Source organism: Manacus candei, unplaced genomic scaffold (genome assembly GCF_025592945.1).
Source record: "Manacus candei isolate 608988 ecotype Guabito, Panama unplaced genomic scaffold, ASM2559294v1 h1tg000023l, whole genome shotgun sequence".
Lineage (NCBI taxonomy): Eukaryota > Metazoa > Chordata > Aves > Passeriformes > Pipridae > Manacus > Manacus candei.
In genome coordinates, this window is record NW_026138071.1 from 23395251 (window position 1) to 23414258 (window position 19008).

The window sequence follows — 19008 nt, forward strand, 5'->3', positions numbered from 1 at the left end:
ACTCGGGGCAGTGGCAGGTCTCCTTGGGCGGGGACTTGCCGGAGCTGCTGATTTTGGTGCAGCCCCGGCCAATGGGGTCAGAGCAGCATTGGTGTCCTTGCCCACAGGTTCTTTCTGTGTATCACAGCCCCGTGTTCAAGAGGGCCACCAGGCAGGACTTCTCCCAAGGAGCCCGTGCCAGCTTCTGTGGAGGCCCCGTGGCCTTCCTACTGTGGCTGCGTCAGCAGCTGAGGGGGCTCCTTGTGCTGCTGTGGGCAGCCACAGCAGGGGAGGGTTTGCTAAGTTTTTGAGCCGGGCATAAAGTTCATTTCCAGCTGTCTTGGATACTTTGGAAAACAGATTCCTTCCGACCTGGGGCAGGTTGGCCAGGCTGGGGGAGGCCCCAGGGCACGTGGCAGTGTGTCACAGGGCCCTTTGTGACATGGTGGGCATTGCCAATGGATGGCACGGGGCAGGGTGTCACAGGGCCCTTTGTGACACGTGATGACTTAATACTGGTGGTGAGGTGGCCACGCCTCAGTGCTCCTCGGAGCGTGCGACGGGACAGACGGGACAGAGCGGTGCTGTGCGGAGCCCCCGTGCAGCCAACTCGTTCCTTACTGATCCGGAGCTTTTTGGAGTCTTCTCTGTGGTTCAAGCGCCCTCGAGGCCAGACCGCGGGACTTGGTGACCCGGAGTTTTTCTGCGGTGTCTCCAATCCCTGCGGCAGGTGCCATCGAGGCCATTCTCTGGGGCTTCGTGCCCCAGAGCTTTTCCCTGGCGTCTCCAATCCCTGCAGCAGGTGCCCTTGAGGCCCAACTGTAGGATGGCAGGGAGACGCTTCAGCGTGTGCAGGGTTCTCAGGAGGAAGAAGAACAACGGAGCCCCTGGGACTACCCCTGCACAGCAGCCTGAAGAGGTGCAGCAGGTCCAATCCCTGCAGGAGGGTGAGTGGCAGAGCTGGGCCACAGGAATGGTGGCTGCAGGCGGCTGAGCCTCTTCCCATCCCACCCTCTGTGGACATGCCCAGAGAAAGGGAGCAGGGAATAGGGGCCAGGGCTGATCCCGGCAGCTCCATGCACTGGGCATCCTGGGGCTGGCCCTGCCTGTGGAATGCAGGGCTGGGCTGTGTTCTCTGGCCCCTGCTGCAGCCCCTCAGCTCTGACTGCACTCTCTTTGCCAGATCCAGGCCGGGTCCAGACAGAAGAGCAGGACCACGCCCATGGCCGCTTCTGCAGGGCGGCACAGGTACCTACAGCCATTCTCCCCTGGGCTGGGCCTGCTGTCACTGCTCAGCCGAGCATTGCTGTGGGAGCTCTCCATGGCACATTCCTCCCTTCCCTGCGCTTTGTTTTCCTGCAGGCCTTTCTGAAATTCTTGGGCATTCGGCGTAGAAAGACCGGGAGAACACCAACCGAGGTCATGGCCCTGCCTGACCCCACGCCGAAGGAGCTCAAGGCAAAGCCTGATGTCGGCACCGTGGCTACTGATGGCACAGCAACCTGGGACACCGCGGTGACCGATGAACTGATGATCACCGACAGCAAACCTGTTCAGCGCCTGGCCGATGCTCCAAGTCTGGACTTTGTTGAGGAGAGCGTTGTCTCTGCTCAAGTAAGCAGCCTGTGGCCGGGGATTGTGTGGCCCTTCTGCTGGTCCCCCTCAGCCTTTGAGGCCAGCACAGTGTGGTGGGAAGGGAAGCACTTCTCGGGGGTAAACTGGGCAAGTTGCTCCCTCTGGCAATTCTCCAACTCCCTCATGTCCCCTCCTGGCCAGACTCTGGGACTTGATGACCTGGAGCCTTCCCAAACCTCCTCTGTTGCAGGAGCTTTCAAGGCACCTCTGCAGGACTTGGTGACCCAGAGCTTTTCTGTGCCATGTCTCCTGCAGGTAGCCATGGAGCCAGACAAAGACATGGAGCAGAGACCCCCCAGGGTGCCCAAGCTGGCCTGGGTGAAGGAGGGGGAGGAGGAAAGCCCTGGGCCTGCCCCAGCACAGCACCCTGAGGATGTGGAGCAGTCCCAGCCCCTGGAGGAGGGTGAGTGGCAGAGTTGGGCAACAGGACTGGTGGCTGCAGCCGGCTGAGCCTCTTCCCATCCCACCCTCTGTGGACATACCCAGAGAAAGGGAGCAGGGAATAGGGGCCAGGGCTGATCCCCCGGCAACTCCATGCACTGGGCATCCTGGGGCTGGCCCTGCCTGTGGAGTGCAGGGCTGGGCTGTGTTCTCTGGCCCCTGCTGCAGCCCCTCAGCTCTGACTGCACTCTCTTTGCCAGATCCAGGCCGGGTCCAGACAGAAGAGCAGGACCACGCCCATGGCCGCTTCTGCAGGGCGGCACAGGTACCTACAGCCATTCTCCCCTGGGCTGGGCCTGCTGTCACTGCTCAGCCACGCATTGCTGTGGGAGCTCTCCGTGGCACATTCCTCCCTTCCCTGCGCTTTGTTTTCCTGCAGGCCTTTCTGAAATTCTTGGGCATTCGGCGTAGAAAGACCGGGAGAACACCAACCGAGGTCATGGCCCTGCCTGACCCCACGCCGAAGGAGCTCAAGGCAAAGCCTGATGTCGGCACCGTGGCTACTGATGGCACAGCAACCTGGGACACCGCGGTGACCGATGAACTGATGATCACCGACAGCAAACCCGTTCAGCGCCTGGCCGATGCTCTAAGTCTGGACTTCGTTGAGGAGAGCGTTGTCTCTGCTCAAGTAAGCAGCCTGTGGCCGGGGATTGTGTGGCCCTTCTGCTGGGCCCCCTCAGCCTTTGAGGCCAGCACAGTGTGGTGGGAAGGGAAGCACTTCTCGGGGGTAAACTGGGCAAGTTGCTCCCTCTGGCAGCTCTCCAACTCCCTCATGTCCCCTCCTGGCCAGACTCTGGGACTTGATGACCTGGAGCCTTCCGGAACCTCCTCTGTTGCAGGAGCTTTCAAGGCACCTCTGCAGGACTTGGTGACCCAGAGCTTTTCTGTGCCATGTCTCCTGCAGGTAGCCGTGGATCCAGAAAAAGGCATGGAGCAGAGACCCCCCAGAGTGCCCAAGCTGGCCTGGGTGAAGGAGGGGGAGGAAGAAAGCCCTGGGCCTGCCCCAGCACAGCACCCTGAGGTTGTTGAGCAGTTCCAGCCCCTGGAGGACAGTGAGTGGCAGAGCTGGGCCACAGGACTGGTGGCTGCAGCTGGCTGAGCCTCTTCCCATCCCATCCTTTATGGACATGCCCAGGGAAAGGGAACAGGGAATAGGGGCCGGGGCTGATCCCTCGGCAGCTCAGGGAATAGGGGCCGGGGCTGATCCCCTGGCAGCTCCATGCACTGGGCATCCTGGGGCTGGCCCTGCCTGTGGAGCGCAGGGCTGGGCTGTGTTCTCTGGCCCCTCCTGCAGCCCCTCAGCTCTGACTGCGCTCTCTCTTTACCAGATCCAGGCCGGGTCCAGACAGAAGAGCAGGACCATGCCCATGGCCGCTTCTGCAGGGCGGCACAGGTACCTCCAGCCATTCCCCCCTGGGCTGGGCCTGCTGTCACTGCTCAGCCGAGCACTGCTGTTGAAGCTCTCCATGGCACATTCCTCCCTTCCCTGCCCTTTGTTTTCCTGCAGGCCTTTCTGAAATTCTTGGGCATTCGGCGTAGAAAGACCGGGAGAACACCAACCGAGGTCATGGCACAGCCTGACCCCACGCCGAAGGAGCTCAAGGCAAAGCCTGATGTCGGCACCGTGGCTACTGATGGCACAGCAACCTGGGACACCGCGGTGACCGATGAGCTGATGATCACCGACAGCAAACCTGTTCAGCGCCTGGCCGATGCTCCAAGTCTGGACTTTGTTGAGGAGAGCGTTGTCTCTGCTCAAGTAAGCAGCCTGTGGCCGGGGATTGTGTGGCCCTTCTGCTGGTCCCCCTCAGCCTTTGAGGCCAGCACAGTGTGGTGGGAAGGGAAGCACTTCTCGGGGGTAAACTGGGCAAGTTGCTCCCTCTGGCAGCTCTCCAACTCCCTCGTGTCCCCTCCTGGCCAGACTCTGGGACTTGATGACCTGGAGCCTTCCGGAACCTCCTCTGTTGCAGGAGCTTTCAAGGCAATTCTGCAGGACTTGGTGACCCAGAGCTTTTCTGTGCCATGTCTCCTGCAGGTAGCCGTGGATCCAGAAAAAGGCATGGAGCAGAGACCCCCCAGAGTGCCCAAGCTGGCCTGGGTGAAGGAGGGGGAGGAAGAAAGCCCTGGGCCTGCCTCAGCACAGCACCCTGAGGTTGTTGAGCAGTTCCAGCCCCTGGAGGAGGGTGAGTGGCAGAGCTGGGCCACAGGACTGGTGGCTGCAGCTGGCTGAGCCTCTTCCCATCCCATCCTTTATGGACATGCCCAGGGAAAGGGAACAGGGAATAGGGGCCAGGGCTGATCCCTCGGCAGCTCCATGCACTGGGCATCCCTGGGCTGGCCCTGCCTGTGGAGTGCAGGGCTGGGCTGTGTTCTCTGGCCCCTCCTGCAGCCCCTCAGCTCTGACTGCGCTCTCTCTTTGCCAGATCCAGGCCAAGAATGAACAGAAGAGCAGGACCGTGCCTGGGGCCGCTTCCGCAGGGCAGCACAGGTACCTACAACCATTACCCCCAGGCTGGGCCTGCTGTCACTGCTCAGCCGAGCACTGCTGTTGGAGCTCTCCATGGCACATTTTCATGGCACTGCTCTTCCTGCCTTTCTCCTGCAGATGGTTTGTGAATTCACCAGGTGCATTTGGAGGGAAGAGACCATTGCCATGGGCACTGGGGGCATGGCAAACTCTGACCTCCACAGTGCCTAAACCAGTGCTGCCCTGCTGGATTTGCTCGTGGAAAATGTCTCCAATCCCAAGAAAGTAAGCAGCCTGTGGCCAGGGCTCAAGCCCCCCAGGGGTTGTGCAGCCCCTCACGCCGGATCCGCTGGGCCCCCTCAGCCTTTGAGGCCAGCACAGTGTGGTGGGAAGGGAAGCACTTCTTGGGAGAAGCTGGGCAAGTTGGCAGCCCTCCAAATCTCCCCCGTGCCCCCTCCAGGTGCCAGCCTTCGTGAGGTACATCCACTGGTGGCTCACATCCAGTGTGTCTCCTGAGCACAGACTAGACAAGGCTCTTCTGGATCTGGCCGAGGCACACCCCGTGGATGTGGTGGTGACTCTGCTGCGCTCTGCCCCATCATGTGACAGGTATAGGGCCCCCCTGCCTCGAGGGCTCAGGGCTCACCAGCCCCTCCCCCTGTAGATCCTATCCCAGGTGTCTGTCAGGCTGAGAGTTCCAGGAGCCTTTGACTCCCCTGTTTCTCAGCCCTGGCATGCCAGCCACGGGTCTTGCTCCCACACACCCTCCTTGCTGCTCAGGGTGCTGTGGGTTTGTCACCTGGGACTGGGAGCTACCCAGGCCGTGGCATTGTGGCTTAGACCCTGCTGACACAGAGTTTGACCCTGCAGAGCTGCTGGGACCATGTGGAGGACAATCATCTTCTCAAGTCGGACTGCACAGTCAGTGCTCGAGATACTTGCCCTTGTCCTGGGAAGCTGGCCAGCCTGCAGCATGTGCACCTCTGATGAGGATGAAACAGATGTCTTTGCCCTGGCTCTGAGTTTCTGGAACTGGACTTTGCTCACTCCCACATCGCCTCCAGGGCAGCTCTTCATCCTCCCCCAGCACTGCATCTCCCTGCCTCAGGCACTGGGCTGGAAACCTGGGTTAGGGGCAGGTTCAGGGGCACCAGGCCAGGTGCTCCTCCTGTGTCTCCCCTGGCCTTTCCCTCCCGCGCTCGGGCCTTGCCATGTGGATGTCTCAGCACTGAGCGCTGTCTCCAGCTGTTTTCCTTTTTTGCAGGCAAACGTGGCACTGTGGACAGCCCTCCAGCTGCCCTGGTGCCCACGTACAGTGAGGAAGTGTTTCCCCAGCCTCTTTGTGCATCTGCTCTTCCAGGTGTTCTTCAACACAGTGCATAGGCTGGAGGAGGACGATGCCTTCTGGAAGGAATGCCAGGACCAACACAGCCTTCCCACCAACCCCAACAGGTGCTCCACCCCAGTCCTCCTGTCCCTCCCAGGCCCTCCCCTGCTGGGGTGACACTTGTCCCCAGCTGTATTTTGGGTCCCTCTGCTGCCAGCACTCAAGCTTCCCTCATGTCTCCTCAAGGCCAAGGAATCCGAGGCTACCAAGGGCTCGGTGGCACAGAGGAGTGGGCACGTGGCCTGCACAGGGCAGGGAGCCCAGGGGCTCTGCAGAGCTACTGCTGCTTTTGGGCAGGGCTGCCCAGGACGGTGCCGCACCCCGTGCTGCTGCCTGGGCCCAGCCCTGTGCCAGTCTGGGCTCCTCCCAGCTGGGCACCCTGTCACTGTTCTGTGCCTTCCAGGTCCTGGTGTACCTGGATGTGACTGAGTGTGGTGAAAGCATCCTGCAGATCCTTTCAAGGCACCTGTGGAGTGAGTGCCCAGAGATGCATTGCCAAGTGCTCAGAGGCCTCATGGTGCTCAGCCAGGATCCCGTGATGGTGAGAAGGGATCAGGGGCTGAAGCCCTACTGGAATCCTGGAGCTGGGGAACACAGTCACTTGGGCTTGGCTGGGCTTCAGGAGCTGTGGCAGCTGCTCCCAGCTCTGCTGCCTCCCAGTTCAGCTGCCCGAGTCCCTCGGGACAGGTTGGCCTCCAGGCCCCACGGCAGCAGGTGGGGCTGCCCCGCCGGAGCGGGACTGGTGGTGCAGCCGTTCATGGCTTCACAGCACAGCACTGTGTTCCTCACAGGCCAAAAGAATGGGCAGCCTGACTGAAAGCCTTGACGAGCTCCTGTGGGATTCAGACAGAGAGCTGGTCAGGATGACTGCCACTGTCCTCGAATTTCTGTCCTCGGAGAAAGACATCTGACACCAGCCCTGCAGCTGGCTGAGGCGCTCCAGCCACTCTTTGACAACGTAAGGCTCTGTGCCCCCGCAGCCACGGGTGGGATGGCCCTGGCTGGAGGGGTTTCTCAGGTCACCACAGATCTAGGCTCTGACCTTGGCTCTGTTCCTCCCTGTTCCAGCCCTCGGAGGTATGAAGAATGACATCAGCCCCGCTATCTCAAGCCTGGCGTTTCAAACCTGCTCTGCGGAGCAGTTTCTGTGCTGCCAGAGCTCTTTGGAGAGTTGATGTGGGAAGCTGTGTGTGCTGGGGCCACCTGAGCCTGCGAGGAAGACCTCTTCTCTACAAGCACTTTCCTTTATCCCAGTATGGGAATATAAAATTCCTGTTGTCACACACAGAGGCTCAGGAGTGTTTTTTGGTGCCCAGTTTCCACAGGGGATTGGGAAAGAGGGGAAAAGGGTCCTTGTGCTCAGCAACACTTGCCCAGGTGTGCAGCGAGAAGAGAAGGTGCCCGAAGTCCCCTTGGCCTTTGGTGGTTCTGCTGAAGCCTCAAAGTTTCCACGGAGCAGTTTGCTGGACATGTTTTCCTATGTGAGAAGTAGATGGACCTTTTGGACTCTGCAAGACTGAAAGTGCATCACGCTACCTACAGCAGAGGTTGAAAGTGCCATGTACCATGGTGGTGTGTGCAGTTCTCAGGCTGCAAGGAAAAGTAACTCCCACTTGATTGTGGTGCAAATACAAGTTTGCAAATGGAAGGGAAGGTCGGTGAAATTCTTCTGTTCTGGCACATTTCCTTTGGCAGCAGAGGAGGACGTTTTCAACTTTGGATCTTCCCATTTGGATAAGCCCGGTACATTTACGTCTTTTTCAAGAACACGCCGACGTTCCCACTGTCGCTGTTCAACACTCCACGAGGTGGCGGTGTGTACATAACAAACAACCCAAAATGCAGCTCCGAAGGGGAAAACGTCCTGTCACAATTCTCAAAGGAAACGTGTCAGGACGGAAAAGGTACCAGGACAAAAAGCTCTGGAGCTTGGCTTTTCCATTCCCACTGGAGCAACAGCAGTTCAAACGATAGCACTGTATACTAGGAAAAGCAAATAAATTCACCAAGACCAACCAACGTGTGGATTCAAAATTAATTTCCCTAACCAAGAGAGGAATTATGACCCCACACCTCAAAAGAAATGTGATCCCCACCTCCAAAACAGAAAACATCAGCATCAAGTGCCAGTTGAAAGTCTGGGTACCAACGTCCAGGGAAAAGCACCCCCACCAGTGGTAGCACCAGATGCCCACCAGGGCCACACAGAGCAAGCCCAGGATTCCCAGGAGGGTGCAGAAGGGCAGGAAGGGCACATCTGGCATGGCCACACCACGGTGCTGTCACCTGGGGATGAGTGAGGTGTCTGGTCAGGCTCTGGCTGTGCCCAGACACCCCCTGGTTCTGGGGGCTGTGAGGGGCTGAGAGACCTGTGGGATCTGTGAGGTCTATGGGTGCTATGAGGGCAGTGAGGGCTATGGGATCTGAGGTCTGTGAGGGTTATGGAGGCTCTGAGGGGTATGGGGTCTGTGAGGGGTATGGGGTCAGCGAGGTCAGTGAGGGTTAAAGGGTCTATGACAACAGTGAGGGCGATGGGGTCTGAAAGGGCTTTGGAGTCTGAGGGGGCCTGTGAGGGCTGTGGAGGCTCTGAGGGCTATGGGGGCTGTGAGGACTCCATAATTTTCACATGATTAGGGAATATGTTCTTACAGCTTCTACCCTATAACTGATACTCCACAAACTTTTAGTCCTCTCTACACAATATTGTTTGCAATTTTAGCAAATTTGAGGGGAGTTTAGAGACCTTGTGTAGTCAAGAGTCTTAAGACTATGGATTTAATTTTAAGAGAAGTAAAAATACCCTGAAATCTTAGGCACCAGCCAAAATCCACGGAGAAGCCTGAACTTTCCGTGTTTCCATTCAGACTTTGGGAGTACAGCTGAGACTCGAAAAGAGTATTTCTCCAATGCAAAACATTTTGCTTGAAGTCTGAACTGAGACCTGAGTGCCAAAATGTGTATGGTGCTTAGGCAGGAGAAGGGCAAAGCCTGTGTCTCACCCTAAATAAACTAGCTCCTCCTGGGTGTGCATAGGAAAAAACTTAACTACTTCTGATGTGAAAGAGATACAGCAGCTGTTAATGGCATTCAGTAGTTAGTAGTTCTCTAGCAGTGACTGTTGTGTTCCTGTTTGTTATTTTGTGAATGATCATGAACTACTTCTGGATTGAAAAAAGGAACACCATCTGCTGTATTTAACTTGCAGGTAAAATTTTGATGTGAGCAAAGCATTGGGAACCTAGAGCTACACTGATATAATTAACAACATGTATTCTGTGAAGGTATTTCCTAGTTACATCTGACATTACATGTCCCAGCTTCTCTGTGTTGTGAAAGTTGTCACCAGTATTCTACACATAGATTACTTGTGCTTATAAACTGTTATTTAATATTTTAACTTTAGTTATTTTGAGCATTAAAACAGTCAGATTCTCTTTCCAGTGTTTACTCAGAGTGATGTCTACTAAAACAGACCTTCCCAGAGAATAAAAAAAGTATCCAGCCTGTGTTATTTTTAAGGTGTTGCCTAACCCCCTTCCAAAGCGAGTTCCTCAGAGGAAAGCAAAGGCATAATTAATTTGCTGAATAGGAATAACCATTTTTCTAGTTATAGCAGAGAAAGCATTCCCTCACGTTGTTGGACCAGCCAAGCAAATCTCTGACATATAATTCATCAAAATAATATGCAGGCTTTCAGTAGGAAAAAAAGACTTGTATTCTTTCTCAAGGACCTGCCCTGATATTTTAGCTATACTGCAAAATATTTATTTGTATTAGTGATGGTAGCAGTAGAGGGGGATTTGACTGTTGTCTGTTTTTTTCTGAGGGCCTATTTGAAAATCAGGGTAAACATTAGAATGTTATTGCATATTCCAGACACTTGCAGAATACCTTCCTGTATTAAGCAGGCCAGAGCCAGCATCTTCCAAGCACTTAACATAATGCTATATCAAGTGACACTTTTCTTCCCAATTCTGAATTTTTGCATAGCCACCTGTCTTCCTGGGAAATACACAGGATCCATCATTCTGAGAACCAGGCTTTAAAGCTTAAGCTTAAAAATAGAGATATAAATGTTTATTTTTGGCTTTTTTGTGGTCAGCTTCAATGCAGGGGTTTGGTACTCATAAATATTGTTGATTCCCCCATGTAGCTCTTTCAACTTCACTGTTCAGCAGTGAGCAATGTGAACTGTGATGCAGGGCTGGGGCTGATACCAGAGATGACACCATGAAAGGTGGGGATGGGAGTAAGTGGAATACTCTAAACTGGGTTTACACCTGCAGGATAACAGCAGTAATGGTAGAATAATGGGTTCAGGAGACAAATTGAAAACAAAAGTAATTTGTATGTTGGAAACTTCAGACTAGTTCAGGTGTAAAGGCAGTTTTATGGGATGTGCTTGTAAGCAAACACAGAGAAGAGAAAGTACAGAACCTTCAGGAGGAGCAGCACAGTATCCTGCACAGCCATCCTCATTGTTGCTTTTTGTGATGTTGCACTGCTCTCTTCACTAACCTTTGCAGCTCACAGACTCCGTGTATGAGCACCAAATATCTTACTTTTTGTAGAGAGGTTTGTGATTTTCCAGCAAAATGCTATTAACACAAATATTTTGCATTCTTGCTTCCATCTGGCTTTTGTCAGTGGTGGGATTATTTTCTCTTAATCCACTCTGCTGCTTTTTAAAAATATAGCATTTTCAAAAGAACGAGTAAGTTTGTTTTGCATTCCTGAAATACTTATTCAAAATAAATGAGTATAGATGAATAAATGAAAATGTGTCTAATCTGGCATTTAGGAATTATCTGTTTAGCTAATATTAAAATTATTCCTGGTACAAACCATGTGCATGTCACTATTTTCAGTCACACTATACATAGGCTGATTGATTCTAAGTCACCTACAGAGACCAGTTCTGTCTATCTGGAGAGTGGGAAAATACCAGTATAGGTTTGAACTATACCTGACACCTGCTGTTGGCCATGGTTGGTGATAGGATAACTGATCCATTGTTGTGTTTTTGAAGTAAGATTAAAAATAAGTTTTGTTTCTTCATTCTTGTTTCTCGTTTGTTTTTTTTTTAGTGAACTAAACACATATACTCTTATTCTTTTTGAACAACATTCCCAGTGTTCATAAGAGAAGTAATATTTTTACACTGAAAATTTTCCTTCTAAGAAAATTTAAAAAAACCTTCTAGAAGCTGTTTTTCTCTCCTTTGAAGCTGCCATGAGGTAGTTGAGAGATGCTGAATGTGCTGATGGAATATATCTCTCTGACTCCACAGCAGTTTAAGTTTTCTCTTTTATTTGGTCATCATTTCATGCAAACTTAATTAGCAGTGCTCTAAAAAAAGAGTACTGAAAAACAGTTATTTGATCTTAATATCTAAAAAAACTGTACCATCTTGGCTCATGTCTGCTTGTGCCTTTGGCTAATGGGACCATAAGGGTGTAGCTTTGTCCTGCCAGGACTCGGGGCAGTGGCAGGTCTCCTTGGGCGGGGACTTGCCGGAGCTGCTGATTTTGGTGCAGCCCCGGCCAATGGGGTCAGAGCAGCATTGGTGTTCTTGCCCACAGGTTCCTTCTGTGTGTCACAGCCCTGAGTTCAAGAGGGCCACCAGCCAGGACTTCTCCCAAGGAGCCTGTGCCAGCTTCTGTGGAGGCCCCGTGGCCTTCCTACTGTGGCTGTGTCAGCAGCTGAGGGGGCTCCTTGTGCTGCTTTGGGCAGGCACAGCAGGGGAGGGTTTGCTAAGTTTTTGAGCCGGGCATAAAGTTCATTTCCAGCTGTCTTAGATACTTTGGAAAACAGATTCCTTCCGACCTGGGGCAGGTTGGCCAGGCTGGGGGAGGCCCCAGGGCACGTGGCAGTGTGTCACAGGGCCCTTTGTGACATGGTGGGCATTGCCAATGGATGGCACGGGGCAGGGTGTCACAGGGCCCTTTGTGACACGTGATGACTTAATACTGGTGGTGAGGTGGCCACGCCTCAGTGCTCCTCGGAGCGTGCGACGGGACAGACGGGACAGAGCGGTGCTGTGCGGAGCCCCCGTGCAGCCAACTCGTTCCTTACTGATCCGGAGCTTTTTGGAGTCTTCTCTGTGGTTCAAGCGCCCTCGAGGCCAGACCGCGGGACTTGGTGACCCGGAGTTTTTCTGCGGTGTCTCCAATCCCTGTGGCAGGTGCCATCGAGGCCATTCTCTGGGGCTTCGTGCCCCAGAGCTTTTCCCTGGCGTCTCCAATCCCTGCAGCAGGTGCCCTTGAGGCCCAACTGTAGGATGGCAGGGAGACGCTTCAGCGTGTGCAGGGTTCTCAGGAGGAAGAAGAACAACGGAGCCCCTGGGACTACCCCTGCACAGCAGCCTGAAGAGATGCAGCAGGTCCAATCCCTGGAGGAGGGTGAGTGGCAGAGCTGGGCCACAGGACAGGTGGCTGCAGCCGGCTGAACCTCTTCCCATCCCACCCTCTGTGGACATGCCCAGAGAAAGGGAGCAGGGAATAGGGGCCAGGGCTGCTCCCTTGGCAGCTCCATGCACTGGGCATCCTGGGGCTGGCCCTGCCTGTGGAGCGCAGGGCTGGGCTGTGTTCTCTGGCCCCTCCTGCAGCCCCTCAGCTCTGACTGCGCTCTCTCTTTACCAGATCCAGGCCGGGTCCAGACAGAAGAGCAGGACCATGCCCATGGCCGCTTCTGCAGGGCGGCACAGGTACCTCCAGCCATTCCCCCCTGGGCTGGGCCTGCTGTCACTGCTCAGCCGAGCACTGCTGTTGAAGCTCTCCATGGCACATTCCTCCCTTCCCTGCCCTTTGTTTTCCTGCAGGCCTTTCTGAAATTCTTGGGCATTCGGCGTAGAAAGACCGGGAGAACACCAACCGAGGTCATGGCACAGCCTGACCCCACGCCGAAGGAGCTCAAGGCAAAGCCTGATGTCGGCACCGTGGCTACTGATGGCACAGCAACCTGGGACACCGCGGTGACCGATGAGCTGATGATCACCGACAGCAAACCTGTTCAGCACCTGGCCAATGCTCCAAGTCTGGACTTCGTTGAGGAGAGCATTGTCTCTGCTCAAGTAAGCAGCCTGTGGCCGGGGATTGTGTGGGCCTTCTGCTGGGCCCCCTCAGCCTTTGAGGCCAGCACAGTGTGGTGGGAAGGGAAGCACTTCTCGGGGGTAAACTGGGCAAGTTGCTCCCTCTGGCAGTTCTCCAACTCCCTCGTGTCCCCTCCTGGCCAGACTCTGGGACTTGATGACCTGGAGCCTTCCCAAACCTCCTCTGTTGCAGGAAGGAGCTTTCAAGGCCCCTCTGCAGGACTTGGTGACCCAGAGCTTTTCTGTGCCATGTCTCCTGCAGGTTGCCATGGATCCAGAAAAAGGCATGGAGCAGAGACCCCCCAGGGTGCCCAAGCTGGCCTGGGTGAAGGAGGGGGAGGAGGAAAGCCCTGGGCCTGCCCCAGCACAGCACCCTGAGGATGTGGAGCAGTTCCAGCCCCTGGAGGAGGGTGAGTGTCAGAGCTGGGCCACAGGACTGGTGGCTGCAGCCGGCTGAGCCTCTTCCCATCCCATCCTTTATGGACATGCCCAGGGAAAGGGTCCAGGGAATAGGGGCCGGGGCTGATCCCTCGGCAGCTCAGGGAATAGGGGCCGGGGCTGATCCCTCGGCAGCTCCATGCACTGGGCATCCTGGGGCTGGCCCTGCCTGTGGAATGCAGGGCTGGGCTGTGTTCTCTGGCCCCTCCTGCAGCCCCTCAGCTCTGACTGCGCTCTCTCTTTGCCATATCCAGGCCGGGTCCAGACAGAAGAGCAGGACCATGCCCATGGCCGCTTCTGCAGGGCGGCACAGGTACCTACAGCCATTCTCCCCTGGGCTGGGCCTGCTGTCACTGCTCAGCCGAGCACTGCTGTTGAAGCTCTCCATGGCACATTCCTCCCTTCCCTGCCCTTTGTTTTCCTGCAGACCTTTCTGAAATTCTTGGGCATTCGGCGTAGAAAGACCAGCATAACATCAACCGAGGTCATGGCACAGCCTGACCCCACGCCGAAGGAGCTCAAGGCAAAGCCTGATGTCGGCACCGTGGCTACTGATGGCACAGCAACCTGGGACACCGCGGTGACCGATGAGCTGATGAACACCGACAGCAAACCTGTTCAGCGCCTGGCCGATGCTCCAAGTCTGGACTTTGTTGAGGAGAGCGTTGTCTCTGCTCAAGTAAGCAGCCTGTGGCCGGGGATCGTGTGGCCCTTCTGCTGGTCCCCCTCAGCCTTTGAGGCCAGCACAGTGTGGTGGGAAGGGAAGCACTTCTCGGGGGTAAACTGGGCAAGTTGCTCCCTCTGGCAGCTCTCCAACTCCCTCATGTCCCCTCCTGGCCAGACTCTGGGACTTGATGACCTGGAACCTTCCCAAACCTCCTCTGTTGCAGGAGCTTTCAAGGCACCTCTGCAGGACTTGGTGACCCAGAGCTTTTCTGTGCCATGTCTCCTGCAGGTAGCCATGGATCCAGAAAAAGGCATGGAGCAGAGACCCCCCAGAGTGCCCAAGCTGGCCTGGGTGAAGGAGGGGGAGGAGGAAAGCCCTGGGCCTGCCCCAGCACAGCACCCTGAGGATGTGGAGCAGTTCCAGCCCCTGGAGGACGGTGAGTGGCAGAGCTGGGCCACAGGACTGGTGGCTGCAGCCGGCTGAGCCTCTTCCCATCCCATCATTTATGGACATGCCCAGGGAAAGGGAGCAGGGAATAGGGGCCAGGGCTGATCCCCCGGCAGCTCCATGCACTGGGCATCCTGGGGCTGGCCCTGCCTATGGAGTGCAGGGTTGGGCTGTGTTCTCTGGCCCCTCCTGCAGCCCCTCAGCTCTGACTGCGCTCTCTCTTTACCAGATCCAGGCCGGGTCCAGACAGAAGAGCAGGACCATGCCCATGGCCGCTTCCACAGGGCGGCACAGGTACCTACAGCCATTCTCCCCTGGGCTGGGCCTGCTGTCACTGCTCAGCCACGCATTGCTGTGGGAGCTCTCCGTGGCACATTCCTCCCTTCCCTGCCCTTTGTTTTCCTGCAGACCTTTCTGAAATTCTTGGGCATTCGGCGTAGAAAGACCAGCATAACATCAACCGAGGTCATGGCACAGCCTGACCCCACGCCGAAGGAGCTCAAGGCAAAGCCTGATGTCGGCACCGTGGCTACTGATGGCACAGCAACCTGGGACACCGCGGTGACCGATGAGCTGATGATCACCGACAGCAAACCTGTTCAGCGCCTGGCCGATGCTCCAAGTCTGGACTTCGTTGAGGAGAGCGTTGTCTCTGCTCAAGTAAGCAGCCTGTGGCCAGGGATTCTGTGGGCCTTCTGCTGGGCCCCCTCAGCCTTTGAGGCCAGCACAGTGTGGTGGGAAGGGAAGCATTTCTCGGGGGTAAACTGGGCAAGTTGCTCCCTCTGGCAGCTCTCCAACTCCCTCATGTCCCCTCCTGGCCAGACTCTGGGACTTGATGACCTGGAGCCTTCCCAAACCTCCTCTGTTGCAGGAAGGAGCTTTCAAGGCACCTCTGCAGGACTTGGTGACCCAGAGCTTTTCTGTGCCATGTCTCCTGCAGGTAGCCATGGATCCAGAAAAAGGCATGGAGCAGAGACCCCCCAGAGTGCCCAAGCTGGCCTGGGTGAAGGAGGGGGAGGAGGAAAGCCCTGGGCCTGCCCCAGCACAGCACCCTGAGGATGTGGAGCAGTTCCAGCCCCTGGAGGACAGTGAGTGGCAGAGCTGGGCCACAGGACTGGTGGCTGCAGCTGGCTGAGCCTCTTCCCATCCCATCCTTTATGGACATGCCCAGGGAAAGGGAGCAGGGAATAGGGGCCGGGACTGATCCCTCGGCAGCTCAGGGAATAGGGGCCGGGGCTGATCCCTCGGCAGCTCCATGCACTGGGCATCCTGGGGCTGGCCCTGCCTGTGGAGTGCAGGGCTGGGCTGTGTTCTCTGGCCCCTCCTGCAGCCCTTCAGCTCTGACCGCGCTCTCTCTTTACCAGATCCAGGCCGGGTCCAGACAGAAGAGCAGGACCACGCCCATGGCCGCTTCTGCAGGGCGGCACAGGTACCTACAGCCATTCTCCCCTGGGCTGGGCCTGCTGTCACTGTTCAGCCGAGCACTGCTGTTGAAGCTCTCCATGGCACATTCCTCCCTTCCCTGCCCTTTGTTTTCCTGCAGGCCTTTCTGAAATTCTTGGGCATTCGGCGTAGAAAGACCAGCATAACACCAACCGAGGTCATGGCACAGCCTGACCCCACGCCGAAGGAGCTCAAGGCAAAGCCTGATGTCGGCACCGTGGCTACTGATGGCACAGCAACCTGGGACACCGCGGTGACCGATGAGCTGATGAACACCGACAGCAAACCTGTTCAGTGCCTGGCCGATGCTCCAAGTCTGGACTTTGTTGAGGAGAGCGTTGTCTCTGCTCAAGTAAGCAGCCTGTGGCCGGGGATTGTGTGGGCCTTCTGCTGGGCCCCCTCAGCCTTTGAGGCCAGCACAGTGTGGTGGGAAGGGAAGCACTTCTCGGGGGTAAACTGGGCAAGTTGCTCCCTCTGGCAGCTCTCCAACTCCCTCGTGTCCCCTCCTGGCCAGACTCTGGGACTTGATGACCTGGAGCCTTCCCAAACCTCCTCTGTTGCAGGAAGGAGCTTTCAAGGCACTTCTGCAGGACTTGGTGACTCAGAGCTTTTCTGTGCCATGTCTCCTGCAGGTAGCCGTGGAGCCAGACAGAGGCATGGAGCAGAGACCCCCCAGAGTGCCCAAGCTGGCCTGGGTGAAGGAGGGGGAGGGAGAAAGCCCTGGGCCTGCCCCAGCACAGCACCCTGAGGATGTGGAGCAGTTCCAGCCCCTGGAGGAGGGTGAGTGGCAGAGCTGGGCCACAGGACTGGTGGCTGCAGCCGACTGAGCCTCTTCCCATCCCATCCTTTGTGGACATGCCCAGGGAAAGGGATCAGGGAATAGAGGCCAGGGCTGATCCCCTGGCAGCTCCACGCACTGGGCATCCTGGGGCTGGCCCTGCCTGTGGAGTGCAGGGCTGGGCTGTGTTCTCTGGCCCCTCCTGCAGCCCCTCAGCTCTGACTGCGCTCTCTCTTTGTCAGATCCAGACCAAGAATGAACAGAAGAGCAGGACTGTGCCTGGGGCCGCTTCCGCAGGGCAGCACAGGTACCTACAGCCATTCCCCCCTGGGCTGGGCCTGCTGTCACTGCTCAGCCGAGCACTGCTGTTGGAGCTCTCCATGGCACATTTTCATGGCACTGCTCTTCCTGCCTTTCTCCTGCAGATGGTTTGTGAATTCACCAGGTGCATTTGGAGGGAAGAGACCATTGCCATGGGGACTGGGGGCATGGCAAACTCTGACCTCCACAGTGCTGAAACCAGTGCTGCCCTGCTGGATTTGCTCGTGGAAAATGGTGTCTCCAATCCCAAGAAAGTAAGCAGCCTGTGGCCAGGGCTCAAGCCCCCCAGGGGTTGTGCAGCCCCTCACGCTGGATCCGCTGGGCCCCCTCAGCCTTTGAGGCCAGCACAGTGTGGTGGGAAGGGAAGCACTTCTTGGGAGAAGCTGGGCAAGTTGGCAGCCCTCCAAATCTCCCCTGTGCCCCCTCCAGGTGCCAGCCTTCGTGAGGTACATCCACTGGTGGCTCACATCCAGTGTGTCTCCTGAGCACAGACTAGACAAGACTCTTCTGGATCTGGCCGAGGCACACCCCGTGGATGTGGTGGTGACTCTGCTGCGCTCTGCCCCATCATGTGACAGGTATGGGGCCCCCCTGCCTCGAGGGCTCAGGGCTCACCAGCCCCTCCCCCTGTAGATCCCATACCAGGTGTCTGTCAGGCTGAGAGTTCCAGGAGCCTTTGACTCCCCTGTTTCCCAGCCCTGGCATGCCAGCCACGGGTCTTGCTCTCACACGCCCTCCTTGCTGCTCAGGGTGCTGTTGGTTTGTCACCTGGGACTGGGAGCTACCCAGGCCGTGGCACTGTGGCTTAGACCCTGCTGACACAGAGTTTGACCCTGCAGAGCTGCTGCGACCATGTGGAGGACGATCATCTTCTCAAGTCGGACTGCACAGTCAGTGCTCGAGATACTTGCCCTTGTCCTGGGAAGCTGGCCAGCCTGCAGCATGTGCACCTCTGATGAGGATGAAACAGATGTCTTTGCCCTGGCTCTGAGTTTCTGGAACTGGACTTTGCTCACTCCCACATCGCCTCCAGGGCAGCTCTTCATCCTCCCCCAGCACTGCATCTCCCTGCCTCAGGCACTGGGCTGGAAACCTGGGTTAGGGGCAGGTTCAGGGGCACCAGGCCAGGTGCTCCTCCTGTGTCTCCCCTGGCCTCTCCCTCCCGCGCTCGGGCCTTGCCATGTGGATGTCTCAGCACTGAGCGCTGTCTCCAGCTGTTTTCCTTTTTTGCAGGCAAACGTGGCACTGTGGACAGCCCTCCAGCTGCCCTGGTGCCCACGTACAGTGAGGAAGTGTTTCCCCAGCCTCTTTGTGCATCTGCTCTTCCAGGTGTTCTTCAACACAGTGCATAGGCTGGAGGAGGACGATGCCTTCTGGAAGGAATGCCAGGACCAACACAGCCTTCCCACCAACCCCAACAGGTGCTCCACCCCAGTCCTCCTGTCCCTCCCAGGCCCTCCCCTGCTGGGGTGACACTTGTCCCCAGCTGTATTTTGGGTCCCTCTGCTGCCAGCACTCAAGCTTCCCTCATGTCTCCTCAAGGCCAAGGAATCCGAGGCTACCAAGGGCTCGGTGGCACAGAGGAGTGGGCACGTGGCCTGCACAGGGCAGGGAGCCCAGGGGCTCTGCAGAGCTACTGCTGCTTTTGGGCAGGGCTGCCCGGGACGGTGCCGCGCCCTGTGCTGCTGCCTGGGCCCGGCCCTGTGCCAGTCTGGGCTCCTCCCAGCTGGGCACCCCGTCACTGCTCTGTGCCTTCCAGGTCCTGGTGTACCTGGATGTGACTGAGTGTGGTGAAAGCATCCTGCAGATCCTTTCAAGGCACCTGTGGAGTGAGTGCCCAGAGATGCATTGCCAAGTGCTCAGAGGCCTCATGGTGCTCAGCCAGGATCCCGTGATGGTGAGAAGGGATCAG

The 19008-nt window shown here is 56.7% G+C and overlaps 2 protein-coding genes across 2 annotated transcripts; both read left to right on the top strand.

The window, feature by feature from the left end:
- The first annotated feature begins 1401 nt into the window (after positions 1-1401).
- Positions 1402-16824, top strand: LOC127471241 (uncharacterized). The gene is made up of 9 exons (XM_051787986.1): positions 1402-1593; positions 1870-2017; positions 2256-2320; positions 2435-2491; positions 13925-14119; positions 14396-14543; positions 14784-14848; positions 16098-16349; positions 16630-16824. Exons 1-9 carry the CDS (start codon positions 1402-1404, stop codon positions 16822-16824), a joined length of 1317 nt encoding a protein of 438 aa, XP_051643946.1.
- LOC127470785 (uncharacterized) lies at positions 4207-18721 on the top strand. The gene is made up of 5 exons (XM_051786647.1): positions 4207-4241; positions 4482-4546; positions 17201-17350; positions 17526-17674; positions 17936-18721. The coding sequence occupies exons 3-5, from the start codon at positions 17201-17203 to the stop codon at positions 18567-18569; spliced, it is 933 nt and encodes a 310-aa protein (XP_051642607.1). The 5' UTR covers positions 4207-4241; positions 4482-4546; the 3' UTR covers positions 18570-18721.
- Positions 18722-19008: the final 287 nt, after the last annotated feature.

What these genes read in the sequence shown, in the direction of transcription:
- LOC127471241 (XM_051787986.1), top strand. Translation starts at nt 1,402, where the DNA reads ATGGCCCTGCCTGACCCCACGCCGAAGGAGCTCAAGGCAAAGCCTGAT. An exon ending in GCTTCCACAGGGCGGCACAG is followed by an intron (nt 14,849 to 16,097) that starts GTACCTACAGCC and finishes GTTTTCCTGCAG; the next exon opens with GCCTTTCTGAAATTCTTGGG. An exon ending in AGAGCGTTGTCTCTGCTCAA is followed by an intron (nt 16,350 to 16,629) that starts GTAAGCAGCCTG and finishes TGTCTCCTGCAG; the next exon opens with GTAGCCGTGGAGCCAGACAG.
- LOC127470785 (XM_051786647.1), top strand. Translation starts at nt 17,201, where the DNA reads ATGGTTTGTGAATTCACCAGGTGCATTTGGAGGGAAGAGACCATTGCC. An exon ending in GTGTCTCCAATCCCAAGAAA is followed by an intron (nt 17,351 to 17,525) that starts GTAAGCAGCCTG and finishes TGCCCCCTCCAG; the next exon opens with GTGCCAGCCTTCGTGAGGTA. An exon ending in TCTGCCCCATCATGTGACAG is followed by an intron (nt 17,675 to 17,935) that starts GTATGGGGCCCC and finishes TTGACCCTGCAG; the next exon opens with AGCTGCTGCGACCATGTGGA.